Below are 24,931 nucleotides of genomic sequence, written 5' to 3' on the forward strand. Positions count from 1 at the left end.
GCGGGTGTAACGGCAGCGGTGAGTATAAGTGAGAGGGAGAGCGGGTAGCAGCGGTGAGGTCCTGTAACTGTGAGTAACGGTCACCGCGACGGAGCTATACGGCATCCTGACACGGTGAGCCGTACTCACCAACACAGACGGGCAGCAACCTCAGTACATCCCGTGTCCCGGTTAGCGGTGCATCGCACTCAGCTACCGGTGACGAGCGGGAGACAGAGTCAGCTTCACCCATCCGGGACCCCCACTCCCCAAACCACCTCCACAGGTACCACCGTTCCCGAACACGAATTAAGGTACCTAGAACATTTAATCAGCACAATAAGGATTACAAATAGCGGGACGCCGCTGAACTCATTACTCAAATCCACTGATTTTTTGCTATATGGACCAATCTGGCAGATTTGCTAAATGAGCGGGCACACACCACGCAATTAATTGAACAGATAAACGCAATCAGCATTAATTTGCAAAATCTTTTTCACCATTATCATCCTGTACTGTCGGTCAAATAACAACACGTCTCGAGCAGTGACACTTTTTTCCTTTGTTTCTACTATTTTTTCTTTTTATATGTTTTATTTGCTTTATTTTCATTCTGTATAGATTAATTGTCCTTGAAGGAATACATATCCTCCAGCCTCAAGTGACTGGACATTGTTATTGAAAAGAGCAATTGTTATATACAGTTTTTTTGCACAATAAAATCATTTATTTTACCCACTTGTAGAATCTTAGTGACAGAGCGCAGCACTACAACCAAAATTCCTATATTATAACCCACGACGGACATAGTCACCCGTTATAAGTGCAGCCGCTAGTCCTAGGGACACACCAATAGAATCTGTGCGCAGGTATACCAAAAACAGCCCCCTGTTTTTTCCAACTGTATTGCAGTGCATTAAGGCAGATGCACTAAGAAGTACTGCAGCAACACCATGAAAATGCAACCTATCAATTTGCTGGGTGTCACTGGACAGGTCAGCTTACTGGGTGTCACTGTTCCTATTGTTAAAATTGATCATTTAGGACTATAATTGTCAATAGGCAATATCACATTAAAAATGTTTGTTTTAAAATGGATGAAGGTGTTATGACCTAGACATCACAGTAATAAGGTTTGCATGTTTGTGGTCTATTTACTGATAATATATTGTGGAGCTATTTGTAATTCCTAAGGCCCCCATACACCAGAATGATATTGTACCCAAGTGTACAATCTTGAGTGTACAATCTTGAGGGGTTGTATGACGGATTGTATGCACATTGTGTGCAAATCGTGTGTACACAATCATACGATGCACGGTCCTACGGGTCGAGTGGTTGGTCCTCTTACCAGCCGTGCTGCACAGTTGTAATTGGGAGCTGGTCATGAGTGCTTTTAAGTACGTGACTGGACGTTCGGCGGCTCATAAGACCGGTGTCATTTGAGCGGTAGTTTTCAGGCAGTTTAGGTGCATACAATCTTTCGTATGCAGCAGCTGGATCGTACAACGGATTGTGTGCACATCGTGTGTCCAAAAACCTCCAATTCATGAGTTTGGGAGTGCTGGGGAGTTGAAGGGAAATCTGGCAACAATCATGATTGTGAGCAGGTCGTCCTGATGTATGGCCAGCAATAAATTCGGATTCTTGATGATTAACTGTAAATATCTCAGTTTCTTGTACAAGTAAAATAACACTTTCATCAACTCCCCTCTCAGCTGTCTATATTACAACAGATTGTAGCTTGTACAACTCCCGAGGAACAGATCGTACAGCTAGGAAACTAAAGGTTTGCTGTCAAACTTCTGTTTTCGTCTATATCCTTTTGTTCATTATATTTTCTTATTACATAGCAATGAAGGTGCAAGGGGTGCAACTGCTATGGGACCCAGAGCTGAAGGAGGCCCATCTTTGCTGTCTAAATTATATGTGCTATATATATTTATTACCATCAGTTGCTAAATAGGGGGCCCTTACATGTCTAGTTACGCCCCTGATAGCAATTATAGTCAATCTGTAGGTCAGTCATGTGGGTGTGACTACTGAAAGGGCTGCTACCATCACATCACATATATGCCGGGCAGTAGAAAGCCTGGGCGGGCCCAGGTACTTTTCAGGGGTGTGGCCTAATTACAGGAGGTGTGGCCATGCACACTTAGAATACTGACAAAATAGTATTTTAAGAACTTCCCTGGTCACACTGCAGTCCAGCACATATCAGCATGTGCTGGGTTGAGAGGAGCTACAGCAGGTGCTGCCAGCCTCCATCAGACCTGGGCCTGGGTAAATATACCTTCCCCTCTCTCTCTCGACACCACTGCATATATACCATGTCTACTGTATCTCATTTCCAAGGTGGGACTTACAAACACCAGGACCAATCACAGACAACTTTCTTCAATGCCTAACATATATCATTACAAGCCGAGAAGACAGAGGCCCTTTATTCAGATCTGATTGCAGTAGAAATTTGTTTTCAAAATGGGAAAAACCATGTGCACTGCAGGTGGGGCAGATGTAACATGTAAAGAGAGTTAGATTTGTGTGAGTTATTTTGTTTCTGTGCAGGGTAAATTCTGGCTACATTATTGTTACACTGCAATTTAAATTTCAGTTTCAACATACCCCACCCCAATGTAACTCTCTCTGCACATGTTACATCCGCCCCACCTGCAGTGCACATGGTTTTGTCCATTTTGAGAACAAATTTGTACTGCAATCAGATCTGAGTAAAGGCCAGAGTCTGCAAGTAAGCAGAATAACTTTAGATTTATGGGCAATATATTGGGTTTTAATGATGGATATTAGGCATCTGAAATATACATGGTTTATGTGTTGACAATTTGGCATGCATTTGTTTTTAGGTTTGGAAAGGCAGAGCGATGTAAAATTAGTACAACAAATGTTTTGCCACATAGCTTTCATTCTAGTCTATTTTAGGGAAATAGCATTACAATAATGGGGTCATATATTAAAATTTGCTTCCCTGTGTTTGTGTGGGGGCAGACAGACGGACAGTGAGGGAAAACCCACAGAAGCAGGAGGTAAGCAGCAGTAGCCCAGCATACAGGCCGATCTGATGTGAAGAAGGTGCTCCTCTCCCAATGAATAATGTATTTATATAGAGACACGACATTATGCAGTACAAGCCATTTTCTCTAAGAAGAAAAAGATGGGTTAATGATGTGGAATATGCATGTTCAGTGCTGTCTGGTGGAAAGGTGGTTTCTGAACTTGAAACTGATTGCTAAATGTTTTTTTTACAAACTTGTATATGCACACATTTATATATCACTTTAGAAACACTATAAAGGTACCCGCAAATGTTCTAGACTTATTTGCCGACATACACATGTTGGCTTATCATTTACCCATCATTAATAAAAGTTCTATAAACCGACCATGTAACACCATAAATTAAATTGTAAGGGAATTAGAAGCACATTCATTAAAAGTGACCACGAAACACAAAATGCGCATAATGTTAACCCCACCGAGCGCAGGGACCAAAACCTTCCTGAATCTCTGAGTGTTATACTGGGTACACACTACACAATGTATCCAGCGATGTTGCGGTGGACGGGGGACTTGGCATCAGCAAGTGCATACACAGTGACCGGCATTGACTGTCGCTGACCATGGCCTGGAGCGCGCATTGTCAGTGACCTACTGTGTGCAAACTAGACAATATTAAGATTTTGTTGTTAGGAACCATCGTAATTGGCAAAATCGTTCATATTATCATCTAGTGTGTGCCCAGCTTTAGTGACAATCTTCATAATGAGAGCAATATAGCGCAATAATCAGACTCCTTCTCTCTCATCTCATATACATGTATGCCTCATTCTCATGAAATGTATTAAACGGGACTTACTTTGTATCAATACACTTGAAATAATAATTCACAAACATGTCATTTAATGACAATCTATACACTTAAGGTTTATACACACTGGGCGATTTTTTGACAGCGAAAGGTGTTCTTTAATTCTGTACATTTGGATGCATCTTGCAATGCAAACAAATCAAAAAGAGCACATTTATGTCAGGTGTACTGTTGTGTATATACTCTGAATGGAAGCATTGGATGCGCCAGTGTATATGTCCGTACACAATGCCAAAGCAGCATTACCCTATCTGTACATGACTTAAATAATATAATCCAGACATGTTCTAACACATTACTCTATTTGTATGAAACATAATGGGCTCTTATACAAAAGAGAGTAATGTCTTATTAATAATAGTGAAAATTGCACTTACACAATCTACAAAATCCCCCATATCTAAGTACAACACCTCCATATGCATTGTTTCTACCTACAACAAATAAACGGGAATAGTCGTTAGAATGGTAGAACGCAGCTAATAAACTGAATGAATGCATTGATTGCCACAATGCAAATCAGCTGCAAATCAATAAGCAAGCAGCCAATCCAAAGTGGATGTTCATCATCATCGTTCCATACATTTGCATCAGTCCTCCATACATACTCCTGCGGATAGAGGTATCCTATTACCTTACTATACTTGGCCTTTCTATTTGCAAAAAAATATGCACAAGCAGCTTTTTCAGATTAAAATGATGGGATGCATACATGTATTATGTGTGTGACTGTTGTTATATCTGCAAATTAAATGCTGAGCTACCAAGCTACAGAGTATTCTTGGAAAACACTGTAATGTAGTATCACGTATACTGTATATACACAGCCACAGCCGCACACAGAATATACACACGCCATATATCCTTTTAATCAGCAGAGTCTGCTTGTGCGCCTTATTCACAGGGTGATGTAACCAAGACACATTCTTTTTTGGGGGACCCAAATCACAAAAAGAGGCTTGGCGTTCGTAAATGCTACTCCTACTGCATGAAGCATTGATGTAGGATGTACACATCTGTATATGATTATGGAAGCATGTATGAAACCAGTGAAATGATGAACTGTGTGTATAAATCAGTATTGTAATACATTCTAAAGGTCATTTACAAAGTGTAAAACGGCCACTCTACAGGGCAAACGCAGTTTTCATGAGCAGCTAGTTTCCCACCGCGGAGCATAGTGGCCATGAATTGTAAGATGGCTGCAGAACAGATCAAGGCCACTGATGTAACTCATTGTGGTGAATGAGAATGCTTTACTAAGATGAAGAGGGAGGGTGCATTATTAGTGTGGGGTGCCTTGGATTGGTGCTGGGCGAGCCATGTCCACTATGAAAGGGAAACTTCACTTTTGCACCCACCCAATAAGTGGCCTAAAAAGTGGCTTCCTCTAACAGTACAATTTTTTTCTATGAAGACAACTGAAAAGGTCATTTTATTGAAATGGGTGGCACTAAAGTGGTAATAGGTTGGTCCCGCCCCTCTGCATAGCTAGCAGCACAGAGGGTAAGCGGGCACTGTGATCTGCAACAATGGGTAGATATCCAGACACACAGGTATAAAACCAAAGGGTCTCTATGGGCACATCGTGTGCTCCTATAAATTATGTCCTGCATGTGACTTGTGTTGAATGTACAGTTATTGCAAATTGGATGAACATTTTGTAATGCGACATCAAAAACTATACAGAATATACAGAGGGCATAGACATAACTTTATGGGTCCCATGGCAACGTCACTCCCTACTCCCATTATACAGTAGCTCCGTCTATAGAATATACCGTATATACTCGAGTATAAGTCGACCCGAATATAAGCCGAGGCACCTAATTTTACAACAAAAAACCTGCGAAAACGTATTGACTCAAGTGGGACCCTCACTCGAGTATAAGCCGAGGGCGGCTTTTTCAGCATAAAAACTGTTCTGAAAAAGTAGGCTTATACTCGAGTATATATGGTACATATTTTTCAATGTAACACAGAGTTCGGATTTCATCCAAGTGCAAATGTAACATTACCCCCTCAGAATGTTGTGTTCCACACATCAGACTGTTACCAAAAACCTTTAAACCCTTCGCTAGGACAGAAACATGCACACAGAGGTTATCCAGTTGCTATAATACTACAAGTCCCAGCATACCCAAACAGGCTGTGTCTGCACTAGAAGGGACCTTATAATTCCAGACCACCAAAATTGATGAAAAAGGCCAGATAATCTTAGGATGGTTGGTGTAAATGTCTGCTTAATATATAGATATCTGATAATTTTATACTATACGCATTTCTGCCATAATAACAAAGAAATGTGCATCATATTTGGGGCATCAGGACACGCACCATTCTCATTGCACATTCAGCACACACTGTGTTATACCACAGCTGACTGCTCCTCTTCCATACATAAGGCTGGGTGTAGAAGGGAACATTTCTGTGCCAAGATACTGTTTTACAACATTGACAGTACCCGGAATGGAATGCACAATACATGGTACAGTGGGATCCTCCCACCTACACACATCTCATGGCAACACATATTCCATTTAGAGTCTTACAGACTGTATCCGTCTCTTCAGCAGCTAGTAAGATTGCTGTCTTGCAGACAGTAGAGACCAAAGCAGCGGCTGATACCATACTCCATATGTGGTCAGTCTCCCAGTGATTTGCGATAGCTTTAATCTCATCCAGTGGCAAGCTACACAACGTCATTTTGATCACGGATACATTTCTGTAGTTTTATACATCTATCTCCACTATCAAAGCAGCTTACGCTGTTATTTTATCCCAAATATTATTTAATAAAATATCTAAAATGTTTATAAATATTTGTTTTTCTAAAAGAGTTTCTTTCTTTATTTTAACATGAAAACCACGTCTTGTGTGTTTGTTTTCATACTATTCCCTCAATTGAAAGGAATTTTTATGATTTTTATCCTCCTTTTTATCATTGTCTACTTCACAAAACAAAAACAAAATATATATATATATGTGTGTGTATATATAAAATATCCAATATATGTTCTCTGCAATGCCTCTGTTCCATAATGTGGATTCACAGAGTTTAGTAGTAACAATACAGTCCTTTAGGTTGTACCAATAAAAAGCAGTTTCAAAACTCCCATTCTAGAGTCTCTTCTTTATTTGCGGCTCTCTCGAGCCGATGTATAATGTTATTTAGATTTGCCATCTTTTCATTTCTCTTCTGGTTGTTGGGGATATGCTTAGTGGAAGGCTGCAAAGGGCCGGAGTCGCTGGCTGGGCTGGAAGAGAGAGCCTTACTTGGCGTGGTGCCCGGCAAGGATGGAGAGATGGGAGCAGAACAAGAAGGTACCGGAGAGACGGACATCATAAGACCTGGAGAAGAGGCAGCTGATGGGGAATTTAGAGACACTTCTAGGCTGCACCGTGAAGATTCTACTGTAGACTTAAAACAAATGGGGTCTGCTTGTGGTTGTTCTGTGCCCATACCCTCCTTATGTGTAAGTACAGGCGAAACACAGTCATGGACAATAGGCTGATGAGACTTCTCATGAAAAGACTTGCTGCTTCGTAAATAGTGTAGTCTCTGAGAGCCATCACAACGAGAGGAAGTTACCTGCTTTTCTCGAAGAGATTTAGATGGCTCAGATTCGCAGCAGGTCTCTGATGCCATTCCAGAGCCGCAAGACTCAAAATGATTAGAAGAGTCAAAGTCAATTTCTTCCTCTAGATTCTCTTTCTTAATTTTCATTGAAGTTCTCATCTCCCTTGGGTAGCCATTACTGTGTAGCAGATGCTTTAGATCATTCATGGTTGGCTTCCTATCTCCTGCTTCAGAGTCTGGGCTGTGAGGGTGAAGTGGTCTGTGTGGAGCTGCCACAGATGTGAAGCTATCACAGCTATTTGGCTCTTGGTCGGTGTCATTGTCATGCTGACCTTCCACCAGTATCTCCCTGCGCATGCGTGACCTGGAAGTTCAGAGAGGTGACAAGTAAAAATCTTATTGTACACAAACTGTATAAATGGTTGTGGAGTGTAGTAATAATAAAAAAAAGTTCATTGTTAGAACATTGCAGCATTGGCCACTAAGTAAGAATAAACTTAACAATGGCCACCTGAAAGACAGTAAATCTGCCTTGGAAGATGCAAACACTGGCCTCCCCACTCTCAGAACATTGGGTCAGACATGCCCTTGTGCCCCCCCCCCCCCCCCCCCCCCCCCGTTGAAAGGGCCACAACTTGGGGGCACAAAATGCAATCTCAGTACCTGTAATAAGTATCTAGGGGTTATTCAGACATGATCACATGATCGATAAACGATATAGACTGCGCACGTGTACGGCTTGTAGTACGCACGTGCAAGTAGAAAAGAAGTTTCACATTTCCTTCCACTGACAAAATTATAATTAGTTGGTCATCTGCTGAATTTTACACAAGAAATAAAATCATTAGCAATATGTCTACTGATATCATCAGGGACTGGGGCGGGGAACACAAAGTAAAGACTGAAGTAGTAACGTCACATGTCCAGTTACATGGTCTTACCTGTAGTTATGGAACCAGTTAATGACTGTGTTTGTCTTTAGGTTTAGCTGGAAAGAGAGCAGCTCGATCGTCTGCTGGGATGGGTATGGTTCCATTTGATAGGCTTTTTTCAAAGCCTCCTTCTCTTCCAATGCAAGAACCACCCTGGGCTTTTTCATCTGCATGAGGTTATAGTCCTGTGCTTGGAGGCCAGGACTTGGACACTCCATTCTAGTGTTGGACGATTCACTGTCTGAGCCAACGCTGATAAGCCCATAGCGTCGTTTCAGGTAGGCTAAACATAAAGTAGGATTGTTTAGTCAGCATCCATGTAATATTTTTGTTAACCAATGTGAAAACAAAGTTCCATTTGACAGGCCCATATTGATGTAACAGGCAAATATAGCCACAATCCCAGGGGCGGTGAGTGGCGTGTATGTCATCAGTATATTACATTTGCTGGTTTTTCAAATAAAAATAAATGAATAAATATTGGAATCTTGAAATACTCCTTATAAGTCATAGCAGACTTTAGAATGTGTACATTTTCCCAAAATAACATCCGCGATCTCCACAGCATTTCTAAGCTTATGTACATATATGTAAAGTTTCTAAAAAAAAAAATAAAGTCCTTCCGCCTACAGCAGGAACAGCCGTTCAAAGACTTGAGCTCACAAAGAACTAAGGATCAAAAGGTAAAAAAAAAAGGCGGACTAGATGGGCCCATTGGTTCTGATCTTTCCTTAGAGTCTGAGGGCAGTATTCAATACGGATCTCCCAAAACAAATCACCCTCGCCGTTTATCCCCTGCACCGGCCGCTCACCTTATTTAACGTTCTGTTGGAATCCTCGCTGGCAAGGATTCCCCCAAGCGGCGAGGTTCACGGCTAATGCAGAGAACCTGCTGCATATAGCTGCAAGCCTCGCTGTTTTGGCGGCCGCACACGATGTTTCCACCTCACTGTAAAAACCAGTGAGGTGGAAACGGAGTGTACAGGGGGTCCCTTGAATACTGACCCGTGAGCTGTGATGCCGAGCAATCAGCACTGCTCACCGTCACAGCTCGCAAAAGAGCATTGAATACTGCCCAATATTTCTAGGAGGTAATACTCATGTGACTGAGCATTTCTGTGAGAGACGTGCAAAATATCCGCTAAAAATGCCAGGGTCAAAGACGAGGAATATGAATCACTTTAGTTATTGCTGGCAAAGTAAGTCAATTAATTGAAGCTTTGTTAAACATTACACCGAAAAAAGAACTTTCGCTGTGAGCAATGCTGGTATTTTGAGCGGATATTTTGCACATCTCTCACAGCAATGTTGGCACCGAAAGGGTTAAGCGATAGTGGAAGTGATAAAGTGGAAGGTGATAACGCACCAGCCAATCAGCTCCTAACTGTGAAGTTAAAAGCTGAGCTTAAAATATGACAGCTAGGAGCTTACTGGCTGGTGCATTATCACCTTCCGCTTTATCACTTCCCATCAATTCAACCAGTGTTAGGGTCATCACTATGGCACATAATAAATATTCATGATGAATCCATGAGTTTATTTACATTTATTAATATTACAAGCAGGGACATTTTTATAGTGAATATTGGTCTTGATTCAGAGATGTACGCTAATGCCGCCACAGCTGCGAATGTGTACACAGCGAATGGCTGTGAAAATATCCAAATACTGTGGGGCCATTTCTGAGTAACCCTATGGTTGTGCAGCATGGCTGTGTATGATTGTTTTAGGCGTGCCACAGTCTAAAACTACAATCAGGACATGCCTACGTTTTTGTTGCCATTCCATTTAACTGCCCTAAAGGGTCCCACTGTCAATCACTGCAAATAAACCCTGTTTTCAACTGTCTGCACAAGCCCATCACAGCAGATGCATGGGCATTTAATCTTTCAACTGCATTAAAAAAAAAATCAAGTATGTGCATACTTGCCTACGTTTGAAAACTAGTTTCAGGGAGATTATAGTTGGTAATAGAATTTTGTAAAGCACCCCATTGAGGGGATGTGTCATGCTCCTCCCAAAGGGCATGTCTAGTTCCATATATGGATAGATTATGAAAAGCGATTGTGAACGTGGCACCTAGAATTGGGGGTGTGCACTGCTACATCTGAGAGGAATCTTGTAAAATTACTTATATACAAATGTAGATGAGCCCCAAAGCAGATAGTAAGAAGTATACAGTACTTGCTAAAGTGCTGCTGATGATTCAATGTAAATGTATCGCTCTCTCATTCCTTTTCCCTCCAAAAATGTAACCATGTGATGTGGGCTAGGTGAAATGAGGGAGATTGTTAGACTAATGAGGGAGAGAGGGAGACTGCTGCTATTTCAGGGAGAGGATCGCCGGTCTATGTAGTACACTAAAATCTACAAATACAAAGCAGCTTTTATTATGGAACAACATGTGGCCATTTAATAGAATAACTTTAACTCACCCTTTTTTTCCATTTTCTTCATATCTCTGAGTTTTTCGATGTTGTGCGGATCACTCAGCCAGAGCTGCATGCGAACAAACGGCTCTCTGCCCTTCAAACTTAGCTTATGCCATGGCTTGGGCCTGGACAGAAGGTCCGATACAGAACCCTGAGTAAGACCCAATATGCTTTCTCCAAATAGTCTCTGCCCTTTAAAAAAAAGTAGTAGGTTATTCAAACTTTCTGTGTAAATTCTGTCATGTTTCTGCCATACATCATGTACAAGAGTAAAATGTAATCCAGGTGTGTCTCTCTCTCTCTCTCTCTCTCTCTCTCTCTCTCTATATATATATATATATATATATATATATATATATATATATATATATATATATATATATATATATAGTGGCAGGTGCTCAGTTAGCTTAGTAATACCATTCAGGTGCATATATATATTTTGGATCCCAGCAGTGCACATATCCACTCGCTGAGCAATAATCCGATTGCTGATATTGAGTTAATATACAGAGCACCAGCTTATTTTGAGCCAATCAAACAAGTGTTCTGAAGATACAGCGATGGTGGAATTCTGCCCTTAAACTTGGAACTATTTGTACTGGATCGTGATCCTAAAACTTTAACAATGTCCTACATCTTTGTCAAGTAATGTATAAACTGCTTAATTGATTTGATATTTTTACTGCCCCTGATGAAGTCATTGAAATGACGAAACACGCTGGGCCCTTTGTACTTAACTGGTGATTGTAACCATCGATTATCTGAAAGAAGTTCATCCAAAACTGTATTGAATAGAGCACACTCACCAGTCTTGATACAGTTAAAACTTCCAATATTTATTTCATCCTTTTAAAATCCAACATAATGGTCGACGTTTCGGGTCGCCACAGGACCCTTTTTCAAGACCTCGATACAGCTCGATCTCCTGCTGACAGTGATACCCTGAGATCCCCCAGATCAGAACTAAATGCTACACACCACACCCATCAGAGCCATTGACAACCAATCAAACAAAGCATATCACTGTTAATTCACCTCATAGCAGCTGAATATTATAAAATACAGACATACCATATTAGCAAACTCCCGCCACTCGTGGTTTACCGGCGTGCGTTTCAAAGTCTGCAAGCACCGCTGCCGCTACTTCCGGCTAGCGTGCATTCCACTGGGAGGAAATGATCATAGCGTACTGAGGGAAAGTGACGTCCGGTCACATGACTGACGCCGGGCGTGACGCCATATGCGTTCCAGCTCAAAGCCGGAACCCACATTAGATTTAGGAAATGCTGTATGAATGTGCGTTCCACCTCAAGGCGGAAGTTACTCTTTGGAAAGCTGATATGCTAATTTCTATTTAACCCTAAAGCTGATGGCGAGTGTGTTATGCAAATAGATCCTTAGGTGGGAGACCTCAGTACCACTCTTGAACTATACACATTCCACATGTTGTAATAAATTTTTTTTTAAAAAACATAATGTATTGCACAATCCATAATGAGGGGACCATGCAAAAAATGATCAGTCAACCTCAAGAGGGATGCGCAATCTGTTGTCCAGTACTCACAACCGTCCATAGGTAATCTATCAACTAATATTTACACCAACGTAATAATAATAGAAAAAATCAAGAAAATGCAAACTTATTATAATGAGAAAATTAGCAATAAAACTCAGAAAAAACCTAGCTATTGAGTATCATAAGCATGATTTCCTAGATATCGGATATGACAATTCCCCATCAACTACTCCGCAAGAAATATTGAGAGAGTGTTCTTATCATTTAATCCTCTTGGTGAGATAGTGTCCAAGTGATGTATCCAATATGCCTCCCTCTTCAGAAGGGCTAGTCCTCGATCACCACCCCTTGGATTGGGGGCAATCCAGTCAATGATCATATATCGGAGACTGGCGACTTGATGCTTTTCTTTTAAGAAATAGGCCCTACCGGTTTATCCGTGGTTCCTGTGGATAATGCTTCCCGGATTGTATATCTGTGCTGGCTCATTCTTTCACGCAGAGTTCTAATCGTCTTCCCTATATACATCAGCCCACAAGGGCATGTGAGGAAGTATACGATGTGGTCCAGAAGACAGTGTAATTTGTGTTGCAGCAGAATCTTTTTCCCACTATGGGGGTGGCAGAAGTATTTCCCAACAATTAAGCCCTGGCAGGTAATGCAACCAAGGCATTTTACGCAACCTTTCTTTTTAGACAACCACATAGTCTCCGTCACCGTAGTATGTTTTGTACTTGTGCGGTATAGAGTGTCTTTTAGGTTGCGTCCTCTAGTGATGCTGATTAGAGGTCTGGTGTTCTGTAGCTTTTTGAATGCTGGATCCGTTGCTATCAGATGCCAATTGTTTCTCAAAGAAGTCTATACCGCACAAGTACAAAACATACTATGGTGACGGAGACTATGTGGTTGTCTAAAAAGAAAGGTTGCATAAAATGCCTTGGTTGCATTACCTGCTAGGGCTTAATTGTTGGGAAATACTTCTGCCACCCCCATAGTGGGAAAAATATTCTGCTGCAACACAAATTACACTGTTTTCTGGACCACATCGTATACTTCCTCACATGCCCTTGTGGGCTGATGTATATAGGGAAGACGATTAGAACTCTGCATGAAAGAATGAGCCAGCACAGATATACAATCCGGGAAGCATTATCCACAGGAACCACGGATAAACCGGTAGCGGCCCATTTCTTAAAAGAAAAGCATCAAGTCGCCAGTCTCCGATATATGATCATTGACTGGATTGCCCCCAATCCAAGGGGTGGTGATCGAGGACTAGCCCTTCTGAAGAGGGAGGCATATTGGATACATCACTTGGACACTATCTCACCAAGAGGATTAAATGAGAAGAACACTCTCTCAATATTTCTTGCGGAGTAGTTGATGGGGAATTGTCATATCCGATATCTAGGAAATCATGCTTATGATAGCTAGGTTTTTTCTGAGTTTTATTGCTAATTTTCTCATTATAATAAGTTTGCATTTTCTTGATTTTTTCCATTATTATTACGTTGGTTTAAATATAAGTTGATAGATTACCTATGGACGGTTGTGAGTACTGGACAACAGATTGCGCATCCCTCTTGAGGTTGACTGATCATTTTTTGCACGGTCCCCTCATTATGGATTGTGCAATACATTATGTTTTTTAAATTTTTTTTATTACAACATGTGGAATGTGTATAGTTCAAGAGTGGTACTGAGGTCTCCCACCTAAGGATCTATTTGCATAACACACTCGCCATCGGCTTTAGGGTTAATAGAAATTAGCATATCAGCTTTCCAAAGAGTAACTTCCGCCTTGAGGTGGAACGCACATTCATACAGCATTTCCTAAATCTAATGTGGGTTCCGGCTTTGAGCTGGAACGCATATGGCGTCACGCCCGGCGTCAGTCATGTGACCGGACGTCACTTTCCCTCAGTACGCTATGATAATTTCCTCCCAGTGGAACGCACGCTAGCCGGAAGTAGCGGCAGCGGTGCTTGCAGACTTTGAAACGCACGCCGGTAAACCACGAGTGGCGGGAGTTTGCTAATACGGTATGTCTGGATTTTATTATATTCAGCTGCTATGAGGTGAATTAACAGTGATATGCTTTGTTTGATTGGTTGTCAATGGCTCTGATGGGCGTGGTGTGTAGCATTTAGTTCTGATCTGGGGGATCTCAGGGTATCACTGTCAGCAGGAGATCGAGCTGCATCGAGGTCTTGAAAAAGGCTCCTGTGGCGACCCGAAACGTTGACCATTATGTTGGATTTTAAAAGGATGAAATAAATATTGGAAGTTTTAACTGTATCAAGACTGGTGAGTGTGCTCTGTGGAAAACTGTTCCCTACTTTGGATATAAATTGGCACACATAGGACTCCCTCTGTGAAGCCTGGGCTTACTGGCACCCCAGCTGGAATTTGAAGGAATATTGAGAGTGCTGCTTTGTATTGTGGATATATATATATATATATATATATATATATATATATATATATCTATATCTATATATATATAATGTTATGCTTGATGAGCATTTTTTATTAAACATTCACTCATATATGTATTTACTGATAGCGCCCTAAACCTTTATTTTTTTCACATACACACACACACACACACACACACACACACACACACACACACACATACATACATACATACATATATATACATATATATATATATATATATATATATAAATAAATAAATAGAGACACCTGGATTGCCTTTTGCTCTTTCTCTCTCTCCATACTAGGAACCTGTATTGAGGTGAACCAATAAGGTGACTCCTAGCTTTACCATTACAGTTTCACACCAGTAGCTGATAGACCCAGTTCAAATTGGATCATCCATTCTATTTCAGAGCCAATCATTAAGGCCTGCTTTATATAAATAGGAGAACCCTTGCAAAACATATTAAAGATTTATATTAACATTTACCCCTGATGAAGTCTCATAACGAGACAAAACACGTCGGGTACATGATTCATCCATAACCTTGTGAAAAAATACATCTCTAAAAAGAAATTGACATGAAAAAACAGTTTTAAAATTGTATTTTAATAAATATTTTATGTCTAAAGTATAAAACTTCTTGTTTATGAATTTTATAAAGGGAGGAGAGATAGGAATTTCCAAAAATATAGGGAGCCCCGTAACACTATTGTGGGTATATTTGGTTTGTGGAGCCCCACTAGTAGGGGGCTGAGTGTTATTGGTGACCCACTTCTTTGGAATCACTACTAGCGTGGCGTAAGAGATTTTGTATATATATATATATATATCTGGTGAATCGGTCGGCACTCCAGCTCAAGTAGTAATGTACCGTGGTGCCTTCCAAGTATAATGGATATTTGTTGTAAAGAATTGGCGTCACTCACGGATTTGGTAATCAAAATGATGTGTATTAAAAATACAACATGGTGTCACAAACGAAAACCCGACGTTTCGAGGCTATGCGCCCCTTCTTCAAGGTGTGAACAACGAAGGTTGTTCACACCTTGAAGAAGGGGCGCATAGCCTCGAAACGTCGGGTTTTCGTTTGTGACACCATGTTGTATTTTTAATACACATCATTTTGATTACCAAATCCGTGAGTGATGCCAATTCTTTACAACAAATATATATATATATATATATATATATATATATATATATATATTAGCATTTTCAGACGGCTTTGCCACGTGGATGTCTATTGTTGCTCAGTGGAATTAACATGTGCCGAGTGTAAACTGTCTGCTTTTCCTCGTGTCACATCGAGATAACACATACAACACTTTCCTTCTAGGTCAATCAGCTATACAACAGTGAAAATGCAATCCAAGTTCATCCAGTAGCATTTGAGTGATGCTGGAATGTCTACATGGCTTATAGCTTATAAACAGTCCCTAGAAGTATATTTCTCAAAAATAAATTATATGTATAGATATTTTTTTTAAATAATAATTGTCAGCAAGAAAAATGATCCTTCTGAAATATTATATGTGCTTTCCCTTCAAAAGTGATTAAAAACAAGTATATCTTAAAGCCATTCACTGGGTGAGCAGCCACGTCAGAAAGCAAATAATTTACTTTTCCTATTACACAGATCATTAGCAAAGGAATTACTGATGGATTTGTGTTAAATGTGCCTAATAAATATGTATGGCTCTACTGAAACATACAATTAAGTAATTTAAGCAAGGTTGTAAAATAATATTATATTTATGATTAATGTTATTTATATGGTACACGCGAAAAGGGGGATCCTGCACAGACTTAATCCAAAAGGGAACTGTATATAGTAAATAGGTTAAACCAACATAACATAACATATGTATAATGCACCTGATCAATGTCAGTGTAACAGCTCAGTTGGTGGAGCTACTTAGAGTCATATTTTGTAACATATAGGAAGGAGAAAGTGGAAGAGGAAAGTGCAAAAATGGTGGGAAGGGGAAAAAAATTTGGTACTTGTTTCCTAGCACGGCGCCCATGGCATGGCATTGCATACGGTTATGAATGATGCGCGATGCAATTTCCATGTTAAATGCAGAGGAGTGCTTGTACAATGAAATATCGCATGGGATAGCATGCCAGCAAATGGCATGCGATGCGATATTTCGTTGTACAAGCACCCATGCCATGACATGTGATGGGGGCTTACAATGAGATGTAACTCCCAGTATCCACGCCATCCCGAAGTGTGGTGAGCGGCGGCGGTACGCATCCTCCGACCTTTTCATACCCTCACTATCCACGTCGGCGTGTTGCGAGCGCAGCCAGCCACCGAGCCCCGCGAGGGGACGCGGAATACATGTAAAGTAATCAGTGTCCCCTAGCAGGGCTCGCCACGCTTTGGGCTCATATTACGCGTCCACTCGCCATGCGTCGGGCTCAGTGGCTCGATGCGCTCGCCACACTATATAAAGGCAACTCCATGCCGTCATGGATAGTGGGGGTATAGTTGGCGTTGATAGTGTGGGTGGCGTTGACACTGGGGGTGAGACTATGGAATCACATTGCAAACACCCATCTGTGGGCTTGTACAATTAGCAATCGAATCGCATCGCATGCTGCAATATTGTGTGCGATGCGATTAGTTGTTGTACGATGTAATCGTGGGCGCCGTGCTAGGAAACAAGTACCAAAAATTTCTTAGGTGAGATAATAATTGTGAAATTTAGGTGATTAAAAAACTATCAATCTTCAGGGGGAAGAAAGGGTTACAGGATTGTGTGATTTTGGTGTGAGGGCTCAGTGTGGAGTTTAGAATATTGAATCAGTAGTCCTTGTGAGATTCTGTACTTTATGAACAAAAGTTTCTATCATGGATGTATAAATATTACCTATGTTGTACCTTAATTGTGACCAATCATTATCAATATATTTTTGCCTTAACTGTTTTTAACTATTATGCAAAACTGAATGAGCGGCGCCACCTGTGCCTCCTTCGCTATGCCAATTTATTGAAGGCAATGTCCCCCTTTTTACTATTTTCTTAAAGGGGTGTCTGCCAATCCTCAAAGTTCAAGCAATGGTGAGTTACTTATAAGAAAAATTGTTTTCAATGGATGGGGATACGGCGACTATTGCTCTTTTAAACACGTAATAAAGTATCACCTGTTCCAATTGGGACAGGGTAGAACCTGATACCACTGAAATAAATTATTGGCTACAATTACCAATTTATAAATAAAACTACTATGAGTAAAAAGTTTAAAAATTTATTACAAAAGAGGTAGGGATATTTGACACAATAAAGATAGAGGGACAATCAGTACAATAGATATATAAATGTAAAAAATATATAAAAATTACTATACAAAAATTTTTATTTAATTACAATGGGTGTACTTCCTAACTTAGAATCAATATTGCTCCTAAGGGCTAGAGCTAAAATATGAAAACAATTTAATACTAAAAAAAAAAAAATCTAAAAAAAAGTCTAAAAAACAATTCAGAATGTAGGTAGTAAATAAAGTGCTTATCTTTTTAGATGAGGCAGGAGGGCTAGAGTGTCCCAACGCGTTTCGTCCTTCTGACTTTATCAAGGGATGCAAGTAGACTGAGCCCTAACCTGTATTTATACCAGTAATGCTCCTGTTAGTGCTATGACATCACTTCCTGCCCACGTTTACTAATTGCTAGTAATCAAGGTTATTAATATCGATACCCAAGAATCAATTAGCCTCTGTTACAAACCGCTATTAGTGCTATGTTAATTGAATTAAAAAACTCCTGAAATAACATTTTAAAAAACTGTAAACAATGAAAGACGCTGTGTGCGGTACTTCCGCCACACATCCGGTGTCCGTGTCAGGCTACTGCGCATGCGTGCGCATTCATGTCCACTCCAACGTCATTGTAGACTCTCAGCGTCTTCCGGACTCGGTCAGACGTCTGATTCGGCGCTACTGCGCATGCGCCCGTCTGTTCACTCGTGTAGGAGTTCAGCGCTCTGGATCAAGTCTGCACCAGGGAGTGTTTGCTAGATTTCCCTTTATTCTCGTATTGCGGCCGCCATTTTCTTGGCGTCTGCGGGACCCTTAGGAGTTTGTGAATAACGGTGGCCATTTTCTAATGGATATTTCCTTAAGGCAACATAAAATATAGAAAAGAAACACGTAAATGAACTTATAAAGTAATCAGAATTATCATTAGCGTTCACAACGAATCTGCTGTAATAATGTCATTAATTAGCCACATTTCATATAATAAGTGGGCTTATTCAAAGGTGGCTCGTGCACTTAGGTGACAGGTGAAATGATGACGGTGATTAATGAAAGTTAATGGGTGATATATTCATAGTAAATATTTTTATTTTTATTTTTTAAAATTTTTTTAATATATTTAAAGTGCTTATAAATGCATATTGATAAAACCCAGTGTGTAGTGCTGTTGTTGAGTAAAGAGTGAATATTCCCAAAACAGTAAAGTATTTTATTAGTGACCAGGGTACAATACATATTAAATAAATTAATTAACAGTACCAGTGACAAGAGGAAAATTAAAATATAAAATTAAATGAAGCCTCTCTTCGATACCATGTTCGAGTGTTGTTCATATAAGTATATTGAGACAATTTTCAGCCGCACCAACTACAGTACTGAAATTTCCCAGGAGGTCTCCCATCCTGGTACTAATCCAGCCCAGCACTGCTTAGCTTCCAAGATCGGACGGGATTGGGCGTGTGCCAGATTTGTGGTATGACTGTAGATGCGTGAATAAGTCCAAGTCCAAATTTATGGTTCGCAAGAGAGGCTATGCTGAAGTGGTGGTGCTTAATTTGTAGTTAAATTTAAGAAGTGTGGGTAGACGGTGAGAATAATAAATATGACCTTATAAAAATGGGGCTATTTCATAGTTTTCGTTAAAACCATCTGGATACATCGTCTTTAACTCGAATATCCAGAACATCTCTCTTCTTGACAGTTTATTAGCCAAGTCTCCTCCTCTTGGGCCTAGTTTGACATGTTCAATTGCCTTGAATGTAAGACCTTCCGGGTTGGCGTCATGATGATTAGCGAAATGTTTATATATTGCATGGCTGTCCAGTTTATTTTTTATATTTCTGCTGTGTTCTTGTATGCGTAACTTTAGTACTCGTTTTGTTTTCCCGACGTATTTAAGATGACAAGGGCATTCCAACAGGTAGATTACTGATGATGTATTGCAATTTGTGAAGTCTTTGATCTGATATTCTTTGCTATTATCTGAGTTAGTGAAGTTTTTTCTGTTTGGATGTACGTGTTTACAAATGTTACATTTCCCGCATTTATATGCTCCCTTGCATTTCGGTCCATTTGAATTTTGGTTTTGTTTTGACGTTAGGAGACTAGGTGCCAAGATATCCTTCAAATTTCTAGATTTTCTGAAGATGAGCTCAGGGCGTTGGGGGAGTATTTCTTTTAATACCGGATCCATTAATAAGATGTTCCAGTGTTCATTTAATGATTTTCTTATTATCGGCTCATGTTGACTGAAAGTAGTTATGAAGGCTGTAGAGTTGTTTTTTTCTTCTTTTCTATTGTACTGGAGTAATTCTTCCCTGTTTGTATCCTGAATTCTGTCCATCGCTTGTTGTAAGATGTTAGCGGGGTATTCTTTTTCTTCAAACCTTTTCTTGTAAACTTCTAACTGTTTCTCACACTCATCTTCCTTACTACAATTCCTCTTAATTCTATGGAATTGTGAGTATGGTATATTTTCTTTCCACTTTCGCTGGTGGTTGCTTTTAAAGTGTAGATAGCTATTAGTGTCCACTGTTTTTACGTAGTTGAGTATGTTAACAGTCTTGTTGTCACCTTGTAGTATCAGGTCCAGGAATTCGATTTGATTTTTATTAATATTGGACGTGAATTTAAGATTCATTTGATTACTTCCTATGTGTAACAAAAATTCATTAAACAACTCTTCCGTGCCTTCCCAAACGATTAAAATGTCATCAATGTAACGTTTGTAAAATTTGATATTATTCTTAAAAACATGATCCGTGTAGATAAAACGTTTCTCCCAACTTCCCATAAAAAGGTTCGCAAAACTTGGGGCAAAGGTAGTCCCCATAGCTGTCCCACATTTTTGTAAAAAGAAGTGGTCTAAAAACTTAAAATAATTGTGGCTTAAAATAAACTTAATAGCATCACATATAAAAGTTTTATGACCTGGGTCCAGCATGGTGTCATCTTCCAGGAATTCTTTGCATGCATTTATTCCCATCTCATGCTCAATACAAGTGTAAAGGGATTGCACATCAATGGTCGCCCAATAAAAGTTGTTGTCCCATTCGAAGCCTTTTAAAAGGTTTAAAACTGTGGTGGTGTCTTTTAAAAATGCCGGGAGTTCTTTTACATATTTACTCAGAAAGATATCCACGTATTCAGACAGTCCGGATGTAAGGGAATCGATTCCTGCCACTATAGGGCGACCTGGCGGATTAGTCAGAGTCTTGTGGATCTTGGGCAGGAAATAAAATATAGGGATGATAGGGTTTGTCTTCATCAGGAACTGGTACTCTTCTTTGGAAATAATGTTGTTCCTAAGTCCCTGTAAGAGTAAAGTGCGTAGTTCATCAGTGAATAGTTCCGTGGGGTCCTTTTTTAATGGCTCATATGATATTGTATCACCCAGGAGTCTGTTAGCTTCTTTCTCATAGTTTTCTCTGTCCATAATGACAATCCCTCCCCCTTTGTCCGCCTGTTTTATGACCAACTCCTTGTTGTCCTTCAGATTTTTTAAGGCTTCCCTTTCCTTATTTGATAAATTCTTTTGTGAGATTGGTTCTGCCTCATTTTCGCATAGGTCTTTCTTCACTAAGTCACAGAAGATGTTGATGTGGTTGCCCTTCGATTCAATCGGATAGTACTTGGAAGTGGGTTTAAGCCCTGACTTTGATCTGTTCTCATAATTGCTTATTGCTGCATTCTCCTTTCTTGCGAAGTGTCTTTTGAGTGTCAATTTCCTGACAAATTTATTCAAGTCTATGTATGTCTCGAATTTATTCATTCCACCTGTTGGTGCAAAGCTAAGCCCTTTATTTAGTAATGTGATTTCTGCCGTCGTTAATTCATGTCTTGAAAGGTTAAAGATTCCTTTGGGTGGTATGGTCATTGTAGGTTTCTTTTCTTGTGGTCTCTTCCTCCTTCCGCTCCGTTTTCCTCTTCTTCTGTGTACCTTCTTTTGAGTGGTGATGCATGTTTGACGTTCTCTTTCAAGTTCGTCCTCAGATTTTCTTTGACCCTTGTGGCTGTGTCCGATGATAAAAAATTATCCTGTTCACCTGTAGACTTCAGTCTTTGAAGGGGTGTGTATCTATTCTGTAATCTGATGTTTGGTGTTTGTGGTGATCCGTAATTTCGATTGTGGAATCTTGATGGTTTGTTGTAATTATTGTTATTGTTTCTTCTTGTGTCGATTCTTGGTTGTCTGGTGTTGTCTGTGAATCTACTCCAATTTTTAACCTTTCCCAGGTTATAGTCATTTTTGTCTCTTGCAAATTTTTTCTCTTTGTTCCGTATTACCTCCTCCTCTATTCGTTCTATCTTTTTCTTGAGTACTACCTCATTCTCCTTGAAGTTAACCTTGTCCTTGAAAGTATTCAGATTTGTTTCCTTAGATTTAATCTCATCCTCCAGTGTCTGAAGTGTTTTTTTCTTCTCCTCTACCAGTAATTTCATAAGGTTGAGTGAGCATGTGTGAAGGATGGCATCCCATTTTTCAACGAATACACTATCCGTGTTCCCAAAGGTGGGTTGTTTTGTAATCCTTAGGCCTCTGGGTATTCTATCCACAGAGATATAGTGTTCCAATCCCTTGATGTCCCACCAAGTTTTCATTTCTTTCACTAATATTTTCTCCATATCCCAAAATTTGTCATCTAGATCGTCCGTGGTTTCCATTTCTATTATGGGTTTTGCTTCATTAAATATTCTCTGACACCAGTCATTTCTTTTATTAGTGCGTTCGTTTATTCCGAACATATTAAGCTAAGGAATATGTGCACCAGGCATATCCCTACCTCTTTTGTAATAAATTTTTAAACTTTTTACTCATAGTAGTTTTATTTATAAATTGGTAATTGTAGCCAATAATTTATTTCAGTGGTATCAGGTTCTACCCTGTCCCAATTGGAACAGGTGATACTTTATTACGTGTTTAAAAGAGCAATAGTCGCCGTATCCCCATCCATTGAAAACAATTTTTCTTATAAGTAACTCACCATTGCTTGAACTTTGAGGATTGGCAGACACCCCTTTAAGAAAATAGTAAAAAGGGGGACATTGCCTTCAATAAATTGGCATAGCGAAGGAGGCACAGGTGGCGCCGCTCATTCAGTTTTGCATAAACTTTTTGGTATCTACTTGTGTGGCTGCCTGGTGCACATATTCCTTAGCTTAATATGTTCGGAATAAACGAACGCACTAATAAAAGAAATGACTGGTGTCAGAGAATATTTAATGAAGCAAAACCCATAATAGAAATGGAAACCACGGACGATCTAGATGACAAATTTTGGGATATGGAGAAAATATTAGTGAAAGAAATGAAAACTTGGTGGGACATCAAGGGATTGGAACACTATATCTCTGTGGATAGAATACCCAGAGGCCTAAGGATTACAAAACAACCCACCTTTGGGAACACGGATAGTGTATTCGTTGAAAAATGGGATGCCATCCTTCACACATGCTCACTCAACCTTATGAAATTACTGGTAGAGGAGAAGAAAAAAACACTTCAGACACTGGAGGATGAGATTAAATCTAAGGAAACAAATCTGAATACTTTCAAGGACAAGGTTAACTTCAAGGAGAATGAGGTAGTACTCAAGAAAAAGATAGAACGAATAGAGGAGGAGGTAATACGGAACAAAGAGAAAAAATTTGCAAGAGACAAAAATGACTATAACCTGGGAAAGGTTAAAAATTGGAGTAGATTCACAGACAACACCAGACAACCAAGAATCGACACAAGAAGAAACAATAACAATAATTACAACAAACCATCAAGATTCCACAATCGAAATTACGGATCACCACAAACACCAAACATCAGATTACAGAATAGATACACACCCCTTCAAAGACTGAAGTCTACAGGTGAACAGGATAATTTTTTATCATCGGACACAGCCACAAGGGTCAAAGAAAATCTGAGGACGAACTTGAAAGAGAACGTCAAACATGCATCACCACTCAAAAGAAGGTACACAGAAGAAGAGGAAAACGGAGCGGAAGGAGGAAGAGACCACAAGAAAAGAAACCTACAATGACCATACCACCCAAAGGAATCTTTAACCTTTCAAGACATGAATTAACGACGGCAGAAATCACATTACTAAATAAAGGGCTTAGCTTTGCACCAACAGGTGGAATGAATAAATTCGAGACATACATAGACTTAAATAAATTTGTCAGGAAATTGACACTCAAAAGACACTTCGCAAGAAAGGAGAATGCAGCAATAAGCAATTATGAGAACAGATCAAAGTCAGGGCTTAAACCCACTTCCAAGTACTATCCGATTGAATCGAAGGGCAACCACATCAACATCTTCTGTGACTTAGTGAAGAAAGACCTATGCGAAAATGAGGCAGAACCAATCTCACAAAAGAATTTATCAAATAAGGAAAGGGAAGCCTTAAAAAATCTGAAGGACAACAAGGAGTTGGTCATAAAACAGGCGGACAAAGGGGGAGGGATTGTCATTATGGACAGAGAAAACTATGAGAAAGAAGCTAACAGACTCCTGGGTGATACAATATCATATGAGCCATTAAAAAAGGACCCCACGGAACTATTCACTGATGAACTACGCACTTTACTCTTACAGGGACTTAGGAACAACATTATTTCCAAAGAAGAGTACCAGTTCCTGATGAAGACAAACCCTATCATCCCTATATTTTATTTCCTGCCCAAGATCCACAAGACTCTGACTAATCCGCCAGGTCGCCCTATAGTGGCAGGAATCGATTCCCTTACATCCGGACTGTCTGAATACGTGGATATCTTTCTGAGTAAATATGTAAAAGAACTCCCGGCATTTTTAAAAGACACCACCACAGTTTTAAACCTTTTAAAAGGCTTCGAATGGGACAACAACTTTTATTGGGCGACCATTGATGT

At 39.9% G+C, this 24,931-nt stretch overlaps 1 protein-coding gene and 1 pseudogene across 3 annotated transcripts in view; both read right to left on the reverse strand.

Moving 5' to 3' along the window:
• Nucleotides 1-699: 699 nt before the first annotated feature.
• The window catches only part of CUX2 (cut like homeobox 2), a 374,431-nt gene continuing 350,199 nt past the window's right edge, over nucleotides 700-24,931 (reverse strand). For all 3 annotated transcript variants that reach the window (XM_083151418.1, XM_083151419.1, XM_083151420.1), the window contains 3 exons: nucleotides 10,816-11,004; nucleotides 8,390-8,663; nucleotides 700-7,812 (listed from right to left, as the gene is read on the reverse strand). In XM_083151418.1, the coding sequence (XP_083007544.1) occupies nucleotides 6,975-7,812; nucleotides 8,390-8,663; nucleotides 10,816-11,004 (1,301 nt within the window). In that variant the 3' untranslated portion in view covers nucleotides 700-6,974. The remainder of the gene's footprint in view (nucleotides 7,813-8,389; nucleotides 8,664-10,815; nucleotides 11,005-24,931) is intronic.
• LOC146037202 (5S ribosomal RNA) lies at nucleotides 19,403-19,525 on the reverse strand (annotated as a pseudogene).

The sequence above is a fragment of the Crinia signifera genome, chromosome 1 (assembly GCF_055691185.1).
Source record: "Crinia signifera chromosome 1, ASM5569118v1, whole genome shotgun sequence".
Taxonomy (NCBI): Eukaryota; Metazoa; Chordata; class Amphibia; order Anura; family Myobatrachidae; genus Crinia; species Crinia signifera.